The sequence below is a fragment of the Scyliorhinus torazame genome, chromosome 2 (assembly GCF_047496885.1).
Source record: "Scyliorhinus torazame isolate Kashiwa2021f chromosome 2, sScyTor2.1, whole genome shotgun sequence".
In the NCBI taxonomy this organism is placed as follows: domain Eukaryota; kingdom Metazoa; phylum Chordata; class Chondrichthyes; order Carcharhiniformes; family Scyliorhinidae; genus Scyliorhinus; species Scyliorhinus torazame.
In genome coordinates this window covers 380,206,772-380,228,072 of record NC_092708.1, presented here as the reverse complement: position 1 = coordinate 380,228,072, position 21,301 = coordinate 380,206,772, and the positions used below count along the sequence as shown (strand labels likewise).

The window sequence follows — 21,301 nt, the reverse complement described above, 5'->3', positions numbered from 1 at the left end:
ATATTTGGAGTAGTGGATGAGCCGGGAGTGCAGGAGGCGAAAGAGGCCGGAATTCTGGCCTTTGCGTCCCTAGTAGCCCGGTGAAGGATCCTGCTATTGTGGAAGGAGGCGAAGCCCCCTAGCCTGGAGGCCTGGATAAACAACATGGCTGGGTTCATAAAGCTGGAGAGGATTAAGTTTGCCTTGAGAGGGTCTGCGCAGGGGTTCTACAGGCGGTGGCAACCGTTCCTAGACTACCTCGCGGAGCGTTAGAGGAAGGTCGGTCAGCAGCAGCAGCAACCCTGGGGGGGGGGGGGGGGGGGGAGGGGGAACGAGAGATTGTTTGAGGGGATGGATGAGCAGGAGATAACCTGGAGGGTGGGGGAAACTGGCACGTGCGGGCGAGAGCCAGTGTATAAAGCTATGTAAATATACCATTTTGCCATGTATACATCTTGCTCAGTGCGATTTTGTGTTATTTTGTTACCGGGGGGGGGGGGGGGGGGTTATTGTTTGTAAGGGGAAACAATTGTGTTGTTAAAAAACTTCAATAAATATATATTTTTTAAAAAATTGGCCGCTGAGTTTGCCGCGTGGGGGCTGATTCGCAGACACTCCGGGGCGATCCGGAGCTCCATAGTCTTTTAAAGTGTGCGTAATAAATTGCAGCACAAGCAATCAATCACGAGGCGAGATGAGATGAAGCCAATCGATGGCTTTATTCCACAGACTTGTTCCCCAGCAGCTCGGTTACAGAATGCGGCTGCTGGGAGAACCCGGGTTCTTAAACTCCGCCTTACTGGGTGGAGCCAGTAGGTGGCAGATCCAATCAGGACCCAGTGTCTGTCCACCAATAGCCTCTCGGCATCACAGGGTACCGTAATACCCCTAATACATACCACCACAAGGCCCATCCCCAATTTCCCTTTCACCTCCAAAAGAATTTGCGCCCAACTTGCCCACAAATCAACGTTTGTAGCCTGAACGCATCAGTTCTGATGAAAGGTCATTGATCGGAAACGCTAACTGTTTCTCTCTCCACAGATGCTGCCTGATCTGCTGAGTATTTCCAGCATTTTCAATTTTATTTCCAATTTCCAGCATCTGCATTCTTTTGTAATAGTGATTAGCAATTGCTTTCTTAAGAATGGGTGGAAGTGTGCCCTGGGGGTCAGTATTAGAGTTACTGTTTTTATATGAACATACAAACTAGGAAAACGCCCGTTGAGCCTGCTCTGCTATTCAATAAGATCGGATTATGGCCTTGTGCTATTTTTCTGCCTACCCCCTATACTCTTTGTCTCCCCTTTAGTCAAGAATATATCTACCTCTGCTTTAAATATAATCACTAAGGGCAACACGGTGGCGCAGTGGTCAGCATTGCTGTCTCACGGCGCCAAGGTCCCTTGGAGAGATCAAACATGGGTTTGCGGCGCTGTGAGGCAGCAGTGCTACCCACCAATGCTACCCACCATGCCGCCACACGTCTAAGCTTTCTTAACATAATTACTGACCCAAAGGAGAATTTCCATAAACTCTAGGGTACTATCGCAAAGTAGTTATGTTATTGGACAAGCAATCCAGAGGCTTGGACTAATAATCCAGAGATGGGTTCAAATCTTATCACAGCAGCTAGGAAGTTTAAATGTAATTCATTAAATTTGGAATAAACAAGTTGAATCATTAAATCATTACAGCACAGAAAGAGACCGTTTGGCCCAAGATTGTCTGAGCTCTCTGTAAGAGCAACTCATCTATCCCACACACCCATTTTCCCCATAGCCCTGTCGATGTTTTCTCTCCAGAAAATTATCCATTCTTTTTTGAAGGCTTTGATTAAATCTGCCTCCACCACTCCCTCAGGCCCTAGATTCCAGATACTAAACAGTCACTGCTTAAGAAAGATTTTCTGCATGTTGCTGTTGCTTCTTTGGCCAGTCACCTCAAAGGAGTGGCCTACGGTTTTTGATCCTCGCGCCAAAAGGAACAGTTTCTCTGTATTTAAAAAAAAAATTAAAGTACCCAATTCATTGTTTTTTCCCAATTAAGGGAAAATTTAGCCTGCCCAATCCACCTACCCTGCACATCTTTGGATTGTGGAGGTGAGACCCATGCAGACACGGGGAGATCTCCCTATCTATTCTGTCTAGACTCTTGATAGTTTTGAACATTTCTATCAAACTTCCTCTTAATCTTTTCTTCTCCAAGGACAGCCCCAGCTTTTCCAATCTATCAATGCAACTGAAGTTCTTCATCCCTGGAACTATTCTCTTCAAATCTTTTCTGCAGCCTCGCTAATGCTTTCACATCCTTCCTGCCAAATGAGTGTTGTGTACAGGTTTATCATAGCTTCCTTGCTTTTGTACTCTATGGCCCTATTTATAAAGCCCAGGATTCCGGTATCACTAATGGTGAATTCTCCAGAAAATGAAACCACTACGCTGTCATATAAAAATTCATCTGGTTCAAATTTCCATTAGGAGAGGAAATCTGCCGTCCTTATCTAGTCTGGCCTATACGTGACTCCAAACCCACAGCAATGTGGGTTCCTCTTAGCTGCCTTCTGAAAATGGCTCAGCAAGCTACTCAGTTGTATTCAGAAGGAAGCTCACCAACAACTTCACAAAGGCAGTGAGGGATGGAAAGAAACGCCGCCCTTGGCAGCAACAGCAACATTCCAGGAAGGAATTTTAAAAGTTCTGTGGGGCAGACTTCACAGTCCATTATTTGGTAAATGTATTTTCGATGGTCCGTGTGGAGTTTGCACATTCTCCCCGTGTTTGCGTGGGTTTCACCCCGACAACCCAAAGTTGTGCACGGTAGGTGGATTGGCCACGCTAAATTGCCCCTTAATTGGAAAAAATGAATTGGGTACTCTAAATTTATTTATTTTTAAATTGTATTTTCGATGTATTGAAAAGAAAGCATGGTTGCACTTACCATGAAGGTTTATGCTTAACTTCCAATTTTGTATTACCTGACAGCTGATTGCCTTTTTCTTGCAGCATCTGTTGTGTAAGTGGGAAGCGTATCAGAAGATAGTGAATTAATGCCACTGAAAGAATTGCTTCTAGTCAACCGAGTCTTTACTTTCTTAGGAGAATCCTGTAAATGAGACAGCAAAGGAACCATTTTATGCTTGAAAAGTGTTATGCAATTTCCATAGTTGTTTAATACACGATCTTAAAAGAAAAAAAGGACCCATTATTACACTTGCCCTGAAGTTGGATAATTAAGTGCAGTTAAATGAATGTTGTTAAAACCAAAGGGAGCCACAAATATGCAATCTGAATCAAGGGCTTCAGTTAACGCTAAAGCCACCTTCTGAACTCTAATATTTGATTACACAGTTTACTCCTGATAATTCAAAATTATATTTTGCATTAATAAACCCTAAATCATCCAATAATCTGAATACAACCATGCAAATAACGCAACAGAATGTCATAAAGATGATGATTTGGATTAGAAAAATTTGTACTAAGAACAGACTGTATGCAAGTTGATATCATGGTGGTAGGGCATGTTGAAGAGAATCAGGGAATATAGAGGCTACCTTTTGCCAAGTGCATAAATCGGCCTGCCTGAGGGACGGTCGGTGTGGCTAGAGATTTTGCCTTCCTTAATGCAGGATCATTGACCCAAATTTGATTTTGCTTTTTCACAATGGAGCTATATTGCAAACCTTAGAACTATCAAACTGCCAGACAGCTGACATTTTAAGTTAAAAAGTACAAATTCTGTTTCTTACTTTCATTCTGGAGTATTTCAGTTACTCCCACAATATTTCTCACCGGAATTCCATCCTACAGCCAGCTTTATTTCACATATGTAGTCCAGAATGGTGCAGATATGACTTCCGGTTGTGGCTATGCGGAGCTGAGTCGCACATTCGGTGGCTCCCGCAAAAATTGACTTTTGATCTCTTTTCAGGGCCCCCAATGGCACTTTTTCGACGTTTCCCGGTGTGGGAAGGAGATTACAACAATTCCCCGATAGTATATGGCTTTTATCAGGAGCGGGGCGACTAAAAAGGTGGTGGTGAACCCGAAGAAGGTGCGAGGGAAGAAGAACAAAATGGCGGCGGGCGGAGACCAGGCAGTGGGCAGAGGAGCAACAGGAGGGTATCCAGCGCTGCTTCAGAGAGATTAAAGCGGACCTGCTTGAGCCGATGAAGGCTTCTATTAAGCTGCTGGAGACACAGACGGCCCAGGGGGTGGCGATTCGCGAGGCCCAACAAAAGATCTCTGACAACGAGGACGAGATCTAGGCCTGGCGGTAAAGGTGGAGGCGCACGAGGCGCTCCACAAGAAATGGCAGGAGCGGTTCGAGGAGATGGAGAATCGGTCGAGGCGGAAGAATCTGCGGATTCTGGGCCTCCTGGAGCTGCTGGAGGGGACGGACGTGGCGTCCTATGTGGTCACCATGTTGAACTCGCTGGAGCTGGAAGGGGCCCATAGAGTGCTGGCGAGGAGGCCCAAGGCTAACGAGCCTCCGCGGGCGGTGCTGGTGCGGTTTCATCGGTTCGCTGATGGGGAGTGTGTGCTCAGGTGGGCCAAGAAGGAGAGGAGCAGCAGGTGGGAGAACGCGGAGGTTCGAATATACCAGGACTGGAGTGCGGAGGTGGCAAAGAGGAGGGCCGGGTACAATCGAGCGAAGGCGGTGCTGCACAGGAAGGGGGTGAAGTTTGGCATGTTGCAGCCGGTGCGACTGTGGGTTACCTACAAGGACCGGCACCATTATTTTGAGTCTCCGGAGGAGGCATGGGCCTTTGTTCAGGACGGGAGGTTGGACACGGATTGAGGGTCGGGATGGGCCTTTGGGGACTGCGGTTGATATGTTACTTTTTGAGGGGGGGTCCTTTGCTCTAGTTTCTTTTTCTTTGTGTTTTTCTCTTTCTGGTCGGTGAGGGTGGTTAGGGCGGGTTGGGCACTGTTTTGGTTGGGTTGGTTGGGGGGGCTCTTGGAGGGGGGTGAGCAAATGGAACAGGTGTGGATGGCCGGCGGTGAGATGGGGCGGAGGCCCGAGACGGGGGTGAGGGGACTGGGCCTGTAAAAGGAGCTGCGTCAGAGGTGGCGGGGCCGGGTAGGTGGAAAACGCGGGCTTTTTCCCGCGCCGAAGACTGGAGGGGGCGGGGAAGCGAGGGTTGTTTCCCGCACTTAGGATGGAAGGGGGAGGGGAGCCTGTGGATGGGAAATGGAAGAGGAGGGTTGTCACACAATGGGAGGAGTCGAAGGAGAGGCGGGAGTGGCCGGGGTCAGTCGGAGTCAGCTGACTTGCGGAAGTGCAATGGGGGGAGTAAAACAGCTAGGATGGGTCCTAGCCCCGGGGGGGGGGGGGGGGGGGATCGAGTTGCTGCTGTTATGGTCAAGGGGGAGCTGGAGCAAGTGGGAGGGGGGTCGAGACGGGGGGGGTCGAGACGGGGGGTCTGCCGCCGTGGGGAACGGGCCGGGCGTGGGGTGCGGGCGCGTGGCTGGCCAAGGAGGGGTTATGGCTATTCGGCGGGGGAGGGGGCCGGGTAGCCCCCTGATCCAGCTGATAACCTGAAATGTAAGGGGACTGAATGGGCCGGTCAAGCGGGCCCGCGTGTTCGCGCACCTGAAGGGGCTGAAGGCGGATGTGGTTATGCTCCAGGAGACACACCTGAAGGTGGCAGACCAGGTAAGATTGAGGAAAGGGTGGGTAGGTCAGGTGTTTCATTCGGGGCTGGATGACAAAAATCGAGGGGTGGCGATCTTGGTGGGAAAGAAGGTGTCATTTGAGGCGTCGAGCATTGTGGCAGACAATGGCGGTAGGTACATAATGGTAAGTGGTATGTTGCAGGGAGAGTGGGTGGTACTGGTCAATGTGTATGCCCCGAATTGGGACGATGCAGGTTTTATGCGGCGCATGTTGGGTCGGATCCCAGACTTGGAAGTGGGGGGCCTGATAATGGGGGGAGACTTTAACACGGTGCTGGATCCAGCACTGGATCGCTCCAGGTCTAGGATGGGTAGGAAGCCGGCGGCAGCTAGAGTGCTGAGGGGGTTTATGGACCAGATGGGAGGGGGGTACCTGTGGGAGGTGCTGAAGAGGTTTGGGTTTTTGGAGGGGTTTGTCAGGTGGGTTAGGCTATTGTATGAGGTCCCGATGGCAAGTGTGGCCACAAACAGGAGGAGGTCCGAGTACTTTTGGTTGCACCGAGGGACGAGGCAGGGGTGTCCCCTGTCCCCCCTGCTCTTCGCACTGGCGATTGAACCCCTGGCTATGGCACTGTGGGAGTCGAGGAACTGGAGGGGATTGGTGCGGGGTGGGGAGGAGCATAGGGTGTCGCTCTATGCGGACGACTTGCTGCTGTATGTGGCGGACCCGGTGGGGGGAATGCAGGAGGTAATGAGGATTCTTAGGGAATTCGGGGATTTTTCGGGGTACAAGCTCAACATGGGGCAGAGCGAGCTTTTCGTGGTTCACCCAGGGGACCAGGAGAGGGGGATTGGCGAGCTCCCACTAAAAAGGGCGGAGAGGAGCTTCAGGTATTTGGGGGTCCAGGTGGCCAGGAGCTGGGGGGCCCTGCATAGGCTTAATTTCACAAGGCTGGTGGAGCAAATGGAGGAGGAGTTTAAGAGGTGGGACGCGTTGCCGCTATCCTTGGCGGGTAGGGTGCAGTCAATCAAATAGACGGTGCTCCCAAGATTTTTGTTCCTGTTCCAGTGCCTCCCCTTGTTTATCCCGAAGCCCTTCTTTAGGCGGGTCAACAGGAGTATAATGGGGTTTGTGTGGGCGCGAGGGACTCCGAGGGCGAGAAGGGTGTTCCTGGAACGGAGTACAGATAGGGGGGGCTGGCGCTGTCCAACCTCTGTGGGTACTACTGGGCCGGCAATGCGACGATGGTGCGAAAGTGGGTGATGGAGGGGGAGGGGGCTGCATGGAAGAGGCTGGAGACAGCGTCTTGTGTGGGTATGAGTCTGGGGGCGCTGGCAACGGCGCCGCTGCCGTTCCCTCCAAGGAGGTATACCACGAGCCCGGTGGTGGCGGCTGCCCTCAAGATCTGGGGGCAGTGGAGGCGGCACAGGGGGGAAGTTGGGGCCTCGGTGTGGACCCCAATACGGGGGAACTACCGGTTCGTCCCAGGGAGAACAGATGGAGGGTTTTTGGGGTGGCACAGGACAGGGATACGAAGGTTGGGGGGCCTGTTTGTGGACGGGAAGTTCACGAGCCTGGGTGAGCTGGAGGGGAAGTACGGGCTCCCCCCAGGGAATACCTTCAGGTACTTACAGGTAAGGGCGTTTGCCAGGTGGCAGGTGGTGGAATTCCCGCGGCTGCTGCCACACACAGTACAGGACAGTGTGCTCTTGGGGGGGTGGGTGGGAGTGGGGAAGATCTCGGAAACTTACCAGGTGATGCAGGAGGAGGAGGCCTCGGTGGTGGAGGTGAAAGGTAAGTGGGAGGAGGAGTTGGGAGAGGAGATTGAGGAAGGGACGTGGGCAGATAATGCCCTAGGGAGGGTGAACTCTTCCTCATCGTGTGCAAGGCTCAGCTTCATACAGTTTAAGGTGCTGCACAGGGCACATATGACCGGGACAAGAATGAGCCAGTTTTTTTGGGGTGAGGACAGGTGTGTTAGGTGCTCAGGGAGGCCAGCAAATCACACCCATATGTTCTGGGCGTGCCCAGCGCTGGAGGAATTTTGGAAGGGCGTAGCGAGGACGGTGTCGAGGGTGGTAGGATCCAGGGTCAAACTGGGCTGGGGGCTTGCAATATTTGGGGTCGCAGAGGAGCCAGGAGTGCAGGAGGCGAAAGAGGCCGGTATTCTGGCCTTTGCGTCCCTAGTAGCCCGGCGAAGGATTCTTCTTCAGTGGAAGGATGCGAGGCCTCCAAGCGTGGAATCCTGAATCAACGATATGGCGGGGTTTATCAAGTTGGAGAGGGTGAAATCCGCCTTGAGAGGGTCGGTACAAGGGTTCTTCAGGCGGTGGCAACCGTTCTTAGACTTCCTGGCAGAACGGTAGACATTGGTCAATGGCAGCAGCAACTGGAGAGGGGGGGGGTCTTTATTTTTGTTTTTGTTATTTACACTGGAGGGTCTGAGGGGGTGTATACACCTGTTGTGTTAAGTCGGGGTGTTAATGTTAATTTATTATTTATGTACAGGGGGAGGGGGGTATGGACGGTTGTTTTTCTAGACTGTGTTTTGTACTGAACCCTGTTGGGTTCCTTTTTCATTTTGTTATTGATATTTTATGAAAACCTTAATAAAAATTATTTAAAAAAAAGAATGGTGCAGATATACATGTTCTTTCCACCTAAAAGCAGACACCACAAACTACTGGAGAGGTATCGCCAGTGGTGGCAAACCAGCTGGCAAGAAAGTCCAACAGCAGCGTCCTCTCTCAAGGCAACCTGCCCAGCAAAGAGGCACTAAAAATCAGTTCCACTGTGTAGGACATGTTGTTTGTATGCCTGACACCAAACTCCTGAAACAACTGCTCGATGGGGAACTCAATTGCAGCAGGAGATTCCCAAGCAGGAAAGCTTTCAGGATGTCCTCAAAGCACATCCCTGCTGACAAAATGGAGGAGGCTCACCCAGGAAGGCACCCGACACATTGAAAACCTTTGTTGGGAACATGCAGAGATGAAGTCTAGACATCGGAAGGAGCGCACAGACCTCCAAACAAGTCATATACTCATCCCTTCAAACACCACCATCATGCATTGTACTTATCAGCTACCTCAGAACCCATCAAACTGGAGTGAAATCAAGTCATGTCGATTCCAAGGGACTGCCCAGAAAGAATGACTTGTAAGTAAAGTCCCAAGGGGAATGTTTCCAGGGTGATTCTCTGCTCTTCTGCCATAGTTTTGGCAGAAGATTGGGTGAAACACGAGAGAAAGGCAGAAACAATGGCAAGAAAACCAAGCACTAATGGTGGGAAATTTACACTGTCATGTTATAGCCCCACAAGTGAAGGTGAAGATCCATCTCTCTGTATCCAGGTAAGGATTTCTGGTACGTATGTGGCTGTTGCAATTAATTCTCATAATACACATGCTTGGACAGGATCTCCAACCATTGGCACTGCAGTGAAAAACATACCTTTGACACAATGTCTTCACTTGTGTGGCTTTGCCGCTGTGCTAACTTTGACGTATGGAGTTCAAAAGGCTCACATTTTGTTGTCTCCTTCACCTGTTGCTTTCTTCTCGATTCTCTCTGAAATGCTTTGGCGAGTTTTGCATAATCTGGAACTATGTGATTTATCCTTGGCTTAAATTTTGGTCTTTCTTCTAGGAATCCCAGCTTTTCACGTTGTGTTTTTGTGGAGCTTGATCTGGCCTGCTCTTTTTTGTAAGGATGAAGATCTATAGGTGAGCAAGCACTTTTCAGCAAGTCGGCAGCTCGCATCTGTATCCGGATCTTTCTGAACAGTTCCTCTTCTTTAAGATTAAAAAGGTAGAAAGAATGTATTTTAACAGAGAGATTCTTCTTTTTACTAAAAAACATTTTATTAAGGCATTTGTAACTTTATAATATTAACAACAGAAAAGAAAGCGAATCCAAATATAAACGTAGTACATACATCATTTCCATCCCTACAAGTCCCTCCTACTTAACAGAAAATAGCCTAACTTCCCCCGCCCCTTTAGATTTTTGCCTCTGCTGACAGTTAATTTTCCCTGAAGAAGTCGACAAACGAGTGCCACCTCCGGACGAACCCTAGCGTTGACCCTCTTGGGACGAACTTGATTTTCTCAAGACTGGGAAACCCAGCCATGTCGCTAACCCAGGTCTCTGATTTTGGGGGCTTCAAGTCCCTCCATGCTAGCAGTATTCGTCTCCTGGCTACCAGGGAGGCAAAGGTCAAGACATCAGCTTCTCTCGCCCCCTGGACTCCCGGATCTTCCAACACTCCAAAAACCGCCACCTCTGGACACGGCACCACTCGTGTTTTTAGTACCACGGACATGACATCTGCAAAACTCTGCCAGAATCCCCTAAGCTTCGGGCATGCCCAAAACATATGGATCTGATTTGCTGGCCCCCCCCGCATACCTGTCCTCTACCCCAAAAAATTTGCTCATCCGGGCCACTGTTATGTGTGCCCGGTGAACTACCTTAAATTGTATCAGGCTAAGCCTGGCACATGATGAGGATGTGTTAACTCTGCTCAAAGCATCCACCCACAGACCCGCCTCTATCTCTCCCTCTAGCTCATCTTCCCATTTGCCCTTTAGCTCCTCTATCTGAGTTTCCTCCGACTCCCTAAGTTCTTTGTACATGTCCGATACCTTCCCCTCTTCCACCCCCTTTCTGGAAACTACCCTGTCCTGTATCCCCCGTGGTGGTAGGAGCGGAAAGGTCGAAACCTGCCTTCGCAAAAAATCCTGTACCTGCAGATACCTGAATTCATTTCCTGCTGGCAGTTCAAATTTCTCCTCTAAATCCTTCAAACAAGGGAAGCTCCCATCTATGAATAGATCCCCCATCCTCTCAATTCCTGCTCTCTGCCATCTCCGAAACCCCCCCATCCAGCCTTCCCGGTACAAACCGATGGTTATTTCAAAATGGGGCTCAGACCGATGCTCTCTCCACTCTCATATGTTTCCTCCACTGCCCCAGCCTCTCAGGTCCGCCACTAACACCGGGCTTGTGGAGTACTGGGCCAGCGAAAATGGGCGAGGTGCCGTTATCAATGCCCCCAGACTTGTGTCCTTGCATTATGCCGCCTCTACTCGCTCTCTCACTCTCTCTCTCTTCCCCCCCCCCACTTCCTAATCATGGCTATATTTGCCGCCCAGTAATAGTTGCTAAAGTTCAGCAGTGCCAACCCACCCCTACCCTCGTCTACGCTCCAGCAACACTTTCTTCAACCGCCCACACAAAGCCCAAAATCACCTTGTTTCACTGTTTAAAAGGCCCTTGTGATAAAGATGGAGAGACATTAAAAAACGAACAGAAATCTGGGGAGGACCGTAATTTTCAGGGTCTGTACCCTCCTCGTCAGTGACTACGGGAGCATGTCCCACCTTCTAAAGTCCTCCTTCGTTTGCTCTACTAGATGGGTCAGTTTTAACTTATGTACTGTCTCCCATTCCCATGCTACCTGGATTCCCAGATAGCAGAAGCTCCCTCCCACCACTCTAAACGGCAGCTCTCCCAGTCTCCTCTCCTGCCCCCTTGTCTGGAACACGAACATCTCACTTTTCCCCATATTCAATTTATACCCGAAAACTGGCCAAATTCCCCTAAGGTCCGCATAATCTCTCCCATCCCCCCTAATGGGTCGGAAATATACAGGAGCAGGTCGTCGGCGAAACCCTGTGTTAACAGAGAGATTCTTAGCAATGATGTTGGATTAATATGTGATATCATGGCACCCGGGAGGGATTAAACAAAGATTCAGACTCCATACTTGAGTGGCACCTCAGCTGTACTGATATGGAGGGTATAAAGCAGAGGCCTCTTCTGTTAGGGATAGTTGTCTAAGATTTCAGTTTGGGCAATTCCGAATCTCACATAAGAATGCTCTTAAGTGCCACATGAAACTGACAAGAGGGTTATTAATAATTAATGATCTAATGTGTTGGGCATTTAACAGCTGTATATAATACAGCATGTGTGTTTGGTTTGTTCCTGAGATTTCTGCAGCAAATTTCCAACCTAAGCCATTTTGTACACTTAAAGAGATTGGATCAGATCAAGGGCCAGAAACAAAATTGTAATAAAGAGCAAAATAAACCTAATTTGTGTCACTGGCTGCTCTCAAGACAGCTCCTATTTCCACCCAAGAGCTGTATAGGCAGATGCTAGAGATCAGGTTACCATCCCATCTGGAGATGGTCTGTGCCATGGGGTATTCTGTTTTGGTTCCTGATGTGTACCATGCCCAGAATATTTCAGCACAATGTAGATCAGCAATTTTAGTGCAATCAGATATCCACCTTACCTTTTAATTTCTCGCTTACTGTTGGATCTTGAACAGACCGAGGAATTTTTTTTATTTGTTTCTCCGATTTTGCTGTTTCTGACACTGCTGTGCTGTGCTGTAGTTTCAATTTCTCCTTGCTCTCTTCCTCCTTCTCTGTAAAAGTAAATGGTTTCTGTGTGGATATCAGAAACTCTCTGCGCTTCTCTCTTTCTCTCCTTCTCCTTTCCTCATTCCGTTCATTCATTTCTTCATAAAGTTGCAGATAAACGTGGGCGGGCACAGGAAGAGCCCGGAATTTCTTCTGGCATTCTTCCTCTTCCTCCTTCTGTCTTTCCACTAGCTCCTTGCGTATTTCCAGCAATAACCTGGATTTGAGAAACTGAGCCTTGTTTTGACCTTCCCGCATCGTCATGTTGAATGGCTGAGGGACTGCACAAAACAATTCAGTTAGAAAGTGCGTAGAGAGTCATGCAACAGTGAGGGATGCTATACAAGGTCTTCTGCAGGTTTTAAACAATCAACAAATCATTTAATGTCTTTGCTATAAATGACAGAAGAATATCAGCCATCAGTCTACACCACAGATTGGGCAGCACGGTGGCGCAGTGATTAGCACTGCTGCCTCGCACCGCCAAGGACCCAGGTTCGATCATGGCCCGGGTCACTGTCCGTGTAGAGTTTGCACATTTTCCCCATGTCTGTGTGGGTTTCACCCCCACAACCCACTGATGTGCAGGGTAGGTGCATTGACCACACTAAATTGCCCCTTAATTGAGAAAAAAAAGAATTGCATACTATAAATTTATTTTTTAAAAGTCTACACCATAGAAACAAGCCATTTGGCTCCATCTGGTCTCTGTGGGTGATTATTCTCCACATGAGCTGGCGCCATCTTTCTTTACCTCACCTGATCAACATATCCTTCTATTCCCTTCTCCCTCACGTACTTAATGTATTTGTATTTCCTTTAATTCATCTATTTTATCTACTTCAACCATTCAATGTGGTAGCAAATTCGTCATTCTAACCACTCTAAGTAAAGATATTGGTCCTGAATTCATTACTGGATTTCTGAACAGAAGAACATAAAAAAATAGAAGCTAGAGTAAATCATTCGACCCGCCAAGCCTCACAAACCGATTTTGGTCCATTTTCCATCCCTATCACATCTGTCCATCCTATTCAGGCATATTGTGCTGAATATTCATACAACAATTATCATTTTATTGCAAGTAATGTGGGGGATGATTGTCATGTGAGTGTCCCTTTAAGAAAAGTTTAGTTTTTTATCATGGGACTTGCAGCACATTGGGCTGTGGCTGTCAGGTGAGAAGAGTTTTTTTTAGGTTTCAGTTTCAGTGCTTTGGACTGCAGAAGGAGAAAGAAGTGTTTTCCCTGTTTTTCTCTGTTTTCATTTTCAAAGCTGTTCCAGTAAAAAGCCCATTGGTTGTGGCTAACTGCCTTGGTAACTTTAAAGATATAGTTGCTTTCCAGAAGGTGTTTGAATCTGCTGTTTGGAACTGGATCAGAATTTCAGGAAATGGACCAGTCCCATTAAAGTGAGAATACAGTGTGCTGGGCTACGCCCTTGAAAAGGGGTTTTGGTTTAATTGGATTTTGTTATTGAATTGGAACAGCTAAGGGGGAATTCATGAAGAGTTATATACATAGATTACTGTAGCTGTGTGGTGTCTTTATGTTTGTAATTGATAAAAATTCTTGCTGTGTTTTTATATATAAATAAATATATATATATATATATATATATATATGTTAACTATATTCTTAGAATAGACCATGTTTTGATTAAAAGTCTGATGAATCACACCTGCAGTGAAGGCTTTTGTGCTCATCCTAGCCAAATTCAACATAAAGGTTGTAGGTCAGGTGAACTTCATAATACACTTTGGAGTTTCTAAGCCCTGGCCCATAACAAAATGTTGGCATTGTGGTAATGCCACTAGACTAGTAGTAATCCAGAGAACCAGGGTAATGCTCTGAGGACACAGGTTCAAACCCCAACATCACACCTGTTGGAATTTAAATTCAATTAATAAATCTGGAATAGAGAGCTAGTCTCAATCAACTCTAATAAAAGCAAATTACTGCAGATGCTGGAATCTGAAACAAAAACAGAAAATACTGGACGCTCTCAGCAGGTCTGACAGCATCTGTAGAAAGAGAAGGGAGCTAACGTTTTGAATCTGGATGACTCTTTGTCAAGGCTTTGATATTTTTGTCAGAGCTTTGACAAAGAATGATCCAGACTCAAAACGTTAGCTCCCTTCTCTCTCCACAGATGCTGTCAGACATGCTGGGAATGTCCGGTATTTTCTGTTTTTGTCTCAATCAACTATCAGTGACCGTCATAAAATTCCAGTTGGTTTGCTAATCTCCTTCAAGGAGGGAAATCTGCGATCTTTATCTGGTCCAGCCTTTGTGACTCTGGACCCACAGCAATGTGGTTGACTCTTAACTGCCCTTTGAAATGGCCCAGCAAGCCACTGACTTCAAGGGGGATTAGGGATGGGCAACAACTGCTGGTCCTGCCAGTGATGCCCACATCCCATGAAGGAATAAATTTGAAAAAAATACATGATTTTAGGTGGCATTGCGAAGGAAAATCCAGCCCCCGATATATTTATTTTAACTTTTGTGCAGGTAGTTATAATTCCTCATTCCCAACTGTTAATTAAGCTACTGGAGACTTAGGCACAATGCTAAAAGCTACTTGGACATAAAATACCTCTGAAATATATATATTTTTTGATATGTCACTCTTAATACATTTCTCAATCTAATACAAACAAAGTTGTTTGCTCTGGAAAGCTTGGTGTCCGTGTAGATCAGTACCTCCCGAGCTGGGGTAACCGGACATTGGGCATCCAAGTAAAAACTTCAGAAGTGTGTGAAATAATGTGAAAATGCAAGCTAGGAGACAGGAGGGAAGAGTGGTCGGTGCAAGTGCAGGTGGGCCGGCTGTCCCACTAACAGGGGAGCATGCATGGCGGAGCGCTGAAGTAGCATGAAAGTAAATACCTGTTTTCCTAAAAACAATATTAAAACATACTTTATATGCAGCACTATGCAGCACTTTCATATTTATGAGTATTACATAGTACAATTTAGAATAGGTCCATGATACTAATCTAACCAAAATGTTTCCAAACCACATGGTATTTTAAATACGTTTGGGAAATGTTTCACCTGTAAACTGCAAGATGCAATCTGAAGTAACACTCTTGGGTCTGTTGGACTTCTTCATCTGCAAATGATTCTTTTTCGCATTCGGCTCTGCATCACCTAAACTGCGGTCTTCATTCATAGAGTAGGAATTTCTCACCATTGTGTGTCTGACAAAGGAAGAATAGCGGAGAGTAAGGTTAAAAAAAATGAATAAAATGGCGAAGCTTGTTTGGCGCTAGTGTATATAACCCAGACTAGATAAATGTGAAAAGTTCACGGTCGTGCTTTCGGTATCATACAGTTTGGAATAGTTGCAGAGTCTGAATGAAATCTCAGTTTGGAAATCCTAGGTAGAGGTTATTGAAGGACATTGTGTGGAAATAAGAGAAAATTGATTTATTACTAAACTACATTATCATTTATTTCAGGTCCAATTTCTCTTACTGTTCTGACTGAAGGACAACTGGAGATAAAGGGATGGTGAGGGAATATAGATAAAACGAACTTGCAACGTTTATGTTTTGATATAGAAGAGACTACGCTATTAACAAAGGAATCTTAGACTAAAAGCACCCAGTGACACTTTGTCAGTTCTCTGCTTTATTTGTAAACATTCACTGAAATTCCCACATGCTGTCAGGTAAGAATTGGGTTCATGGCCACGATTCACGAGTACAAACCCACATCCATCCACTCAGTGGCACAGGACATAAGAGTTCCGAAGTGCTGCATCAACAAAGTCCATATGAGGTCAGCTTTAGCCACATTAAAGCCTTCCGGACTTAACATTGAGTTCAACAACTTCAGACTGTGAACTCTCTCCTCCACCTTCACACCTCTTTTTAAAATTTCTATCAATTTATTTTAATTTCTTCCATTGATCTGTTTTTCCCCTCTCCATTGTTCCCCTTCCCTGCACTCCACTTTGGGCCAACTGTTCCTAGTTGCCCTTTGACACACTGCTCACCTTTGTTCTGCTATTCACACATTCTAATCTCTTTATGTGCCACTATCAGCACCCTTCTTAGCCTTAATCACCCCCATTTACATTCCTTTTGTCTTCTTTGTCAATCTCCTCCTATCGCTGGTCCCCTATCCAGCCCCATCGCTCCATGCCCTCCACCACAATATAAATTAGACCCTATTTCCAGTTCTCTCTAGTTTTAACAAAGAGTCATCCAGACTCGAAACATTAGCTTCCTATTCACTTCATCAATGCTGTCAGACCTGCTGAGATTGTCTAGTATTTTCTGTATTTGGTAGCAAAAAAATATTTTGCTTCAGAGTTTAACAGCTATTTATTTATTTGATAATTAGGATCATAGATTGGATTTGTTTATTGTCATGTTACTGAGGTACAGTGAAAAGTATTTTTCTGCGAGCAGTTCAAACAGATCATTAATTACATGAAAATAAAATAAAATACAAAGAAAATACATAATAGGGCAACACAAGGTACACAGACACTGGCATCAGGTGAAGCATACAGGAGTGTGGAACATTGATGACTCCAAGATTGTTCATTTTAACTGAATGATTAATTGTGCATCCTTTGGCAGCACAGTGGCGCAGTGGTTAGCACTGTGGCCTCATGGCGCCGATGTCCCAGGTTCGATCCCGGTCCTGGGTCACTGTCTGTGTGGAGTTTGCACATTCTCCCCGTGTTTGCGTGGGTTTTGCCCCCACAACCCAAAGATGTGCAGGGTAGGTGGATTGGCCACACTAAATTGCCCCTTAATTGGAAAAAATGAATTGGGTACTCTAAATTTAAAAAAAAAACTGTGCATCCCTGATTTTAGTTGTCGCACCACTGGTGGTTGTACTTTTTGGCCCCAAGTTCTGGAATTCTATTGCTAAACATTTGGACCTCTCTCCCTCTTTTCAGGTTTTTCCTAAAATCTTTCCTTTTAATCAAGCTGTCCTGATATCCTCTGTGTTCAGTACCAGAAAAGTTATTGATGATGCTCTTGTTCGGTGCTTGAGGATGTTTGCTATGTTAAAAACACTATATAAATGCAAGTTGTTGTTGAAGCACCAAGCGTGAACAAAAGGGGCTAAATTAATTAACGCAAGATGGATTTATCTACTGTCACCTCCATGGACTACTTACCCAGGTGAATGCAGCTTGCAGGGACTATTCATCACAGGAGTTTGTCCTTCATTAATCGTGAAAAACTTGTCTAGCTCCTCAGTCAGCTCCGAACTTCTCATGTTACCTTTATGTTCCACATTACACTTATTTTTTTGTTGCTTATAGTGCTTGTCTAGAATGAGCAGCCTCTGCCTACATGCGTTCTTTAAGGTCAAAAGCTCTTCATAGTACTGCTTTTCAAACAGTATTTGATCTTGCTCCAAAATCTCCATTATTTCAGCTTCATAGAACTTGTTTGACCAGCAATCTGAAATGAATCTGCCCGTTTCAGTTATATCCTGCCAAAAGATCACACGGCAATTATCATTTTACCGCAATTAGTAAGAAACCATAAATGTTGTAAATCTATAATAACGAGTTAATCTTTTTGGATGAGTCTAGCACCTTCATCTGAGTTCCCTTTCAAACACTAGGCGTAGGAGCAGAAGTTGGCCACTCACCCCATTTGGTCTGCTTCAGCATTCAAGAGATCATGACTGATCTGATAGGATAATTCACAACACCACTTTCCCGCCTTATCCCCATAACCCTGGATTCCCTCACTGACTAAAAATCTGTCTGTTTCAGCCTTGAACATCCTTAACGACCCAGCCTCTATAGTCCTGTGATAAAAAAAATCCACAGATTCTACCCCGAGAGGAGAAATTCTTCCTGATCTCTGTCCTAAATAGGCGACCCCTTACTCTGAGATTATACTCGCTCCTGGATTCCTCACACAAGGGGAAACAACTTTTCTACCCTGTCAAGCCCACTGAGAATCATACATATCTCACTAAGGTTGTCTCTCATTCCTTCAAATCTCCAAGAAGTACATGCCTAACCTACTCAACCCGAGAGTCCCATACATACCTTAATGTTCTTAGGGCATCTAGTGTCACCCATATCTCATAATTTTTTTAAAATTTAGAGTACCCAATTAATTTTTATTTCCAATTAAGGGGCAATTTAGCATGGCCAATCCACCTAACCTGCACATTTTTGGGTTGCAGGGGTGAAACCCACACAGACACGGGGAGAATGTGCAAACTCCACACGGACCGTGACCCAGGGCCAGGATTCGAACCCGGGTCCTCAGCGCCGCAGTCCCAGTGCTAACCACTGTGCCACATGCCACCCCTCCATATCTCATTATTAATTTAAAAAGTTGAATTAGTTTTAAAATATTTGTGCTAAGAAACTACCATATTTCACCTAAAGTGCCATAAGTTTTTTTTTGAAAGGCAACAGTTTACTTCAGCTTTACCTAGCAGCCTTCATAAAGTGACCTCTCCCCAAAGGTAGGAGTTGGAGACTGACGAGCAATCTACAAAATATTTTCCTCTTCCACACACAAAATGCTAATTTTCCTCAAACTATACATTTCTAGTTACACTAGGATATTGCAACAATGGCCTTAAAGGGAAGGTCAATCAGGGCAGCTAAATATCACAAGTATTTTCCTGGCTATTGTCACACCTCAACCACTTTTGCATCTCTTGATAATTTCCTTGCAAACTTGTTTCCGTGCATCTTTCCCACTATTTGGTAGGCTATAGCTAATTGTCCATCTGCCATGGTCGGATTTGAACTCATGGCTCTGGATTACTAGTCCAGTAAAATAATCACTTTGCTTAGTGTAAAAATTATTTAAAAAAATAAGATAGATAAGAGTGTAGATGCCAGCAATCTGAAATAAAAACAAAATGTGCTGGGAATAGCCCCAGAAAGTCAAATCAGACTCAAAATGTTAACTCTGTTACTCGCCCCACGGATGTTGTCAGACGTTTTCCAGCACTTCCTGCTTTTGTCCCAGGGATCTGTCTGGTGAACCTTTGCTGCACTCCCTCAATGGCAAGCATATCATTGCTTAGGTAAGGAGTACTCTGGGTACAAGGATCCATACAATATATTGGACTATGTAACGTAACTATGTTTCTCTCTCAGCAGATGCAGCCAGATCTGTTGAGTTTTTATAGTAATTTGTTTTTTAATATTTCAGATCTCCAGTATTTTGCTTTTATTGTAATGGTTATGATATTGGGTTGGGACAATAATCCTGAATAAACACAAACATGTACCGTCACGGTTGGCAGCTGTAATTTAAAAAAATATATATCCAATTTAAAAAAAAAAAAACAATTATGGGGCAATTTAGCGTGGCCAATCCACCTAGCCTGCACATCTTTGGGTTGTGGGGGGTGAGACCCACTCAGCCACAGAGAGAATGTGCAAACTCCACACGGACAGTGACCCAGAGCCGGGATCGAACCTGGGACCACGGCGCCGTGAGGCAGCAGTGCTAACCGCCATGGCACCGTGCCACCCCCCCCCGCCACCAGTAATTAAATGTATCGCCCAGATGCTCCAGCCCAGAGTGAACCAGCACATCCATCCTTTCCAAGCCAACTGGAAGGGAGAACCACTCATTACTCAATGGGATGATGCGATTTTCAACATTTTACATCTGGTTTAAAAACATTTTCAAAGCAAATGACAGGTGGGGGGGGGGGGGGGGGGGGTGGGTGGGGGAAAGGGGAACACTTTTCTCCCCCTCCCCCCCCCTTCCAGGTTTGCATACAACAGACTCCCGGGCAATCCTGGAGGGTTGGCAACCCCCTTACGGTCGCCGGGAGGGTGTTTCCATGGCAACCGACAAACAACCCACCCCAGGGACTCTGAGGAGACGGACGGACCGCACCGACCGACGGGCAGGGGCTCGGTAAAAGGGTGGGGTGCAGAGACATGAGGCCGCAGCCCGGGCTGCCAGCGAGTACCGGGCCGTGTCCCGGCCCCGGCCCCGTTATTCAGCTAGAAAAATGGCCGGCTTGCGACTAACGGCCGCGCCACCTTCTCCGCGCCGGCTTCCCACGGTCGCTTTCCCAACCACAAGCCCCGCGGCATCGAAAGGAATAAAATAAAATTCCGAGTCACCTTCAGCCCCGGGATTTAAACCAAACACACCGGCAACCCCGAGCGCCGTCGCCCTCCCTGCCGCCGATTGGCCGGGAGGCGGACCCGAGCTGGACGCCGATTGGGCCAGCGGGCCGTCACTCACGCTCGGGCGCCGCCCCCATTCCAGCCGCCGCAACGGCTATTGGCTCATCCGTACCACGTGCCCCCCCCCCCCCATTCATGAATTGTTTCACACCAGGTGCTTCCTGGTAAGGACTTGCAAGGATGTCAGGGCACTTCGAGTGGCAACAGAAGGTGGGTTAGGCAATTCAATGAGATCATGCCTGAGACTGTGGCCTAACTCCATATACCTGCCCTTGGCCCATATCCCTGAATACTTTTGCTGAACACAAATCTGCCTGTCTCAGATTTCAAATTAACAACGACAGTGTGGTCGATCGGATCAGCTCATAGGACTCCAAGTGGGGTTTAACCAGGGTTTTGTAGAGCTGCAGCATAACCTTTGTACCCCAATCCTCTAGATATAAATGCTAGCATTCCATAGAAGATGGAAGGATGCTGTATGGAGTTGTTGGGCCAATTTCTCTGCTGTTAATGTGTGTATATAGTGTATATACGGTGTATGTATGGTATATATATGGTTATATATGTGAATAACTGATGTTGGTTGAGGTTAAATATTGGCTGGTACACTTGGGAAAACTTTTCTGCTGTTCTTCAAAATAGTACCAGGGGATCTTTTATATCCACCTGCGAAGGCAGATTGGGCCACAGTTTGACATCAGTTTGAAAGTTGATACCTCCAGTAGTGCAGCACAATTTATAATGGGCTGGAAATGTCAGCCTGGATTATGTGTCAGGTCCCCTCAGTGAGGCTTGAACCCAAAGATTCAGAGGGAGTCATGACGTTAAATCACACTGCAATGTTTCAGACTGATATAAATCATGAATAGTACAGCACAGAAAGAGACCATTCAGCCCATGGGAGTCTGTGCTGGCCCTTCCACCTAAATCCTTTAATTTTTCAATGATGCTGACTGTCCACAGCACAGAATTTATTTTTGAATATATATCCAGTCATAAGTGGAAAATTGCAATTAAACGTTTCCTTAAACGTAAATTGCGCCAACACCATTCAGCATTTTCAATACTGGGCTGCTGCGCATGACCGGAAGTCTACTGGT

The 21,301-nt window shown here is 46.5% G+C and overlaps 1 protein-coding gene across 2 annotated transcripts in view; it reads right to left on the bottom strand.

Annotated features, from left to right (window-relative positions):
• fam161b (FAM161 centrosomal protein B) overlaps nucleotides 1-20,226 on the bottom strand; it is a 45,329-nt gene extending 25,103 nt beyond the window's left edge. For both annotated transcript variants that reach the window (XM_072493546.1, XM_072493553.1), the window contains exons 1-6: nucleotides 20,136-20,226; nucleotides 17,184-17,503; nucleotides 15,095-15,240; nucleotides 11,906-12,316; nucleotides 9,055-9,395; nucleotides 2,957-3,084 (exon numbers count right to left, since the gene is read on the bottom strand). In XM_072493546.1, the coding sequence (XP_072349647.1) occupies nucleotides 2,957-3,084; nucleotides 9,055-9,395; nucleotides 11,906-12,316; nucleotides 15,095-15,240; nucleotides 17,184-17,437 (1,280 nt within the window). In that variant the 5' untranslated portion in view covers nucleotides 17,438-17,503; nucleotides 20,136-20,226. The remainder of the gene's footprint in view (nucleotides 1-2,956; nucleotides 3,085-9,054; nucleotides 9,396-11,905; nucleotides 12,317-15,094; nucleotides 15,241-17,183; nucleotides 17,504-20,135) is intronic.
• Between the last annotated feature and the right edge of the window lie 1,075 nt (nucleotides 20,227-21,301).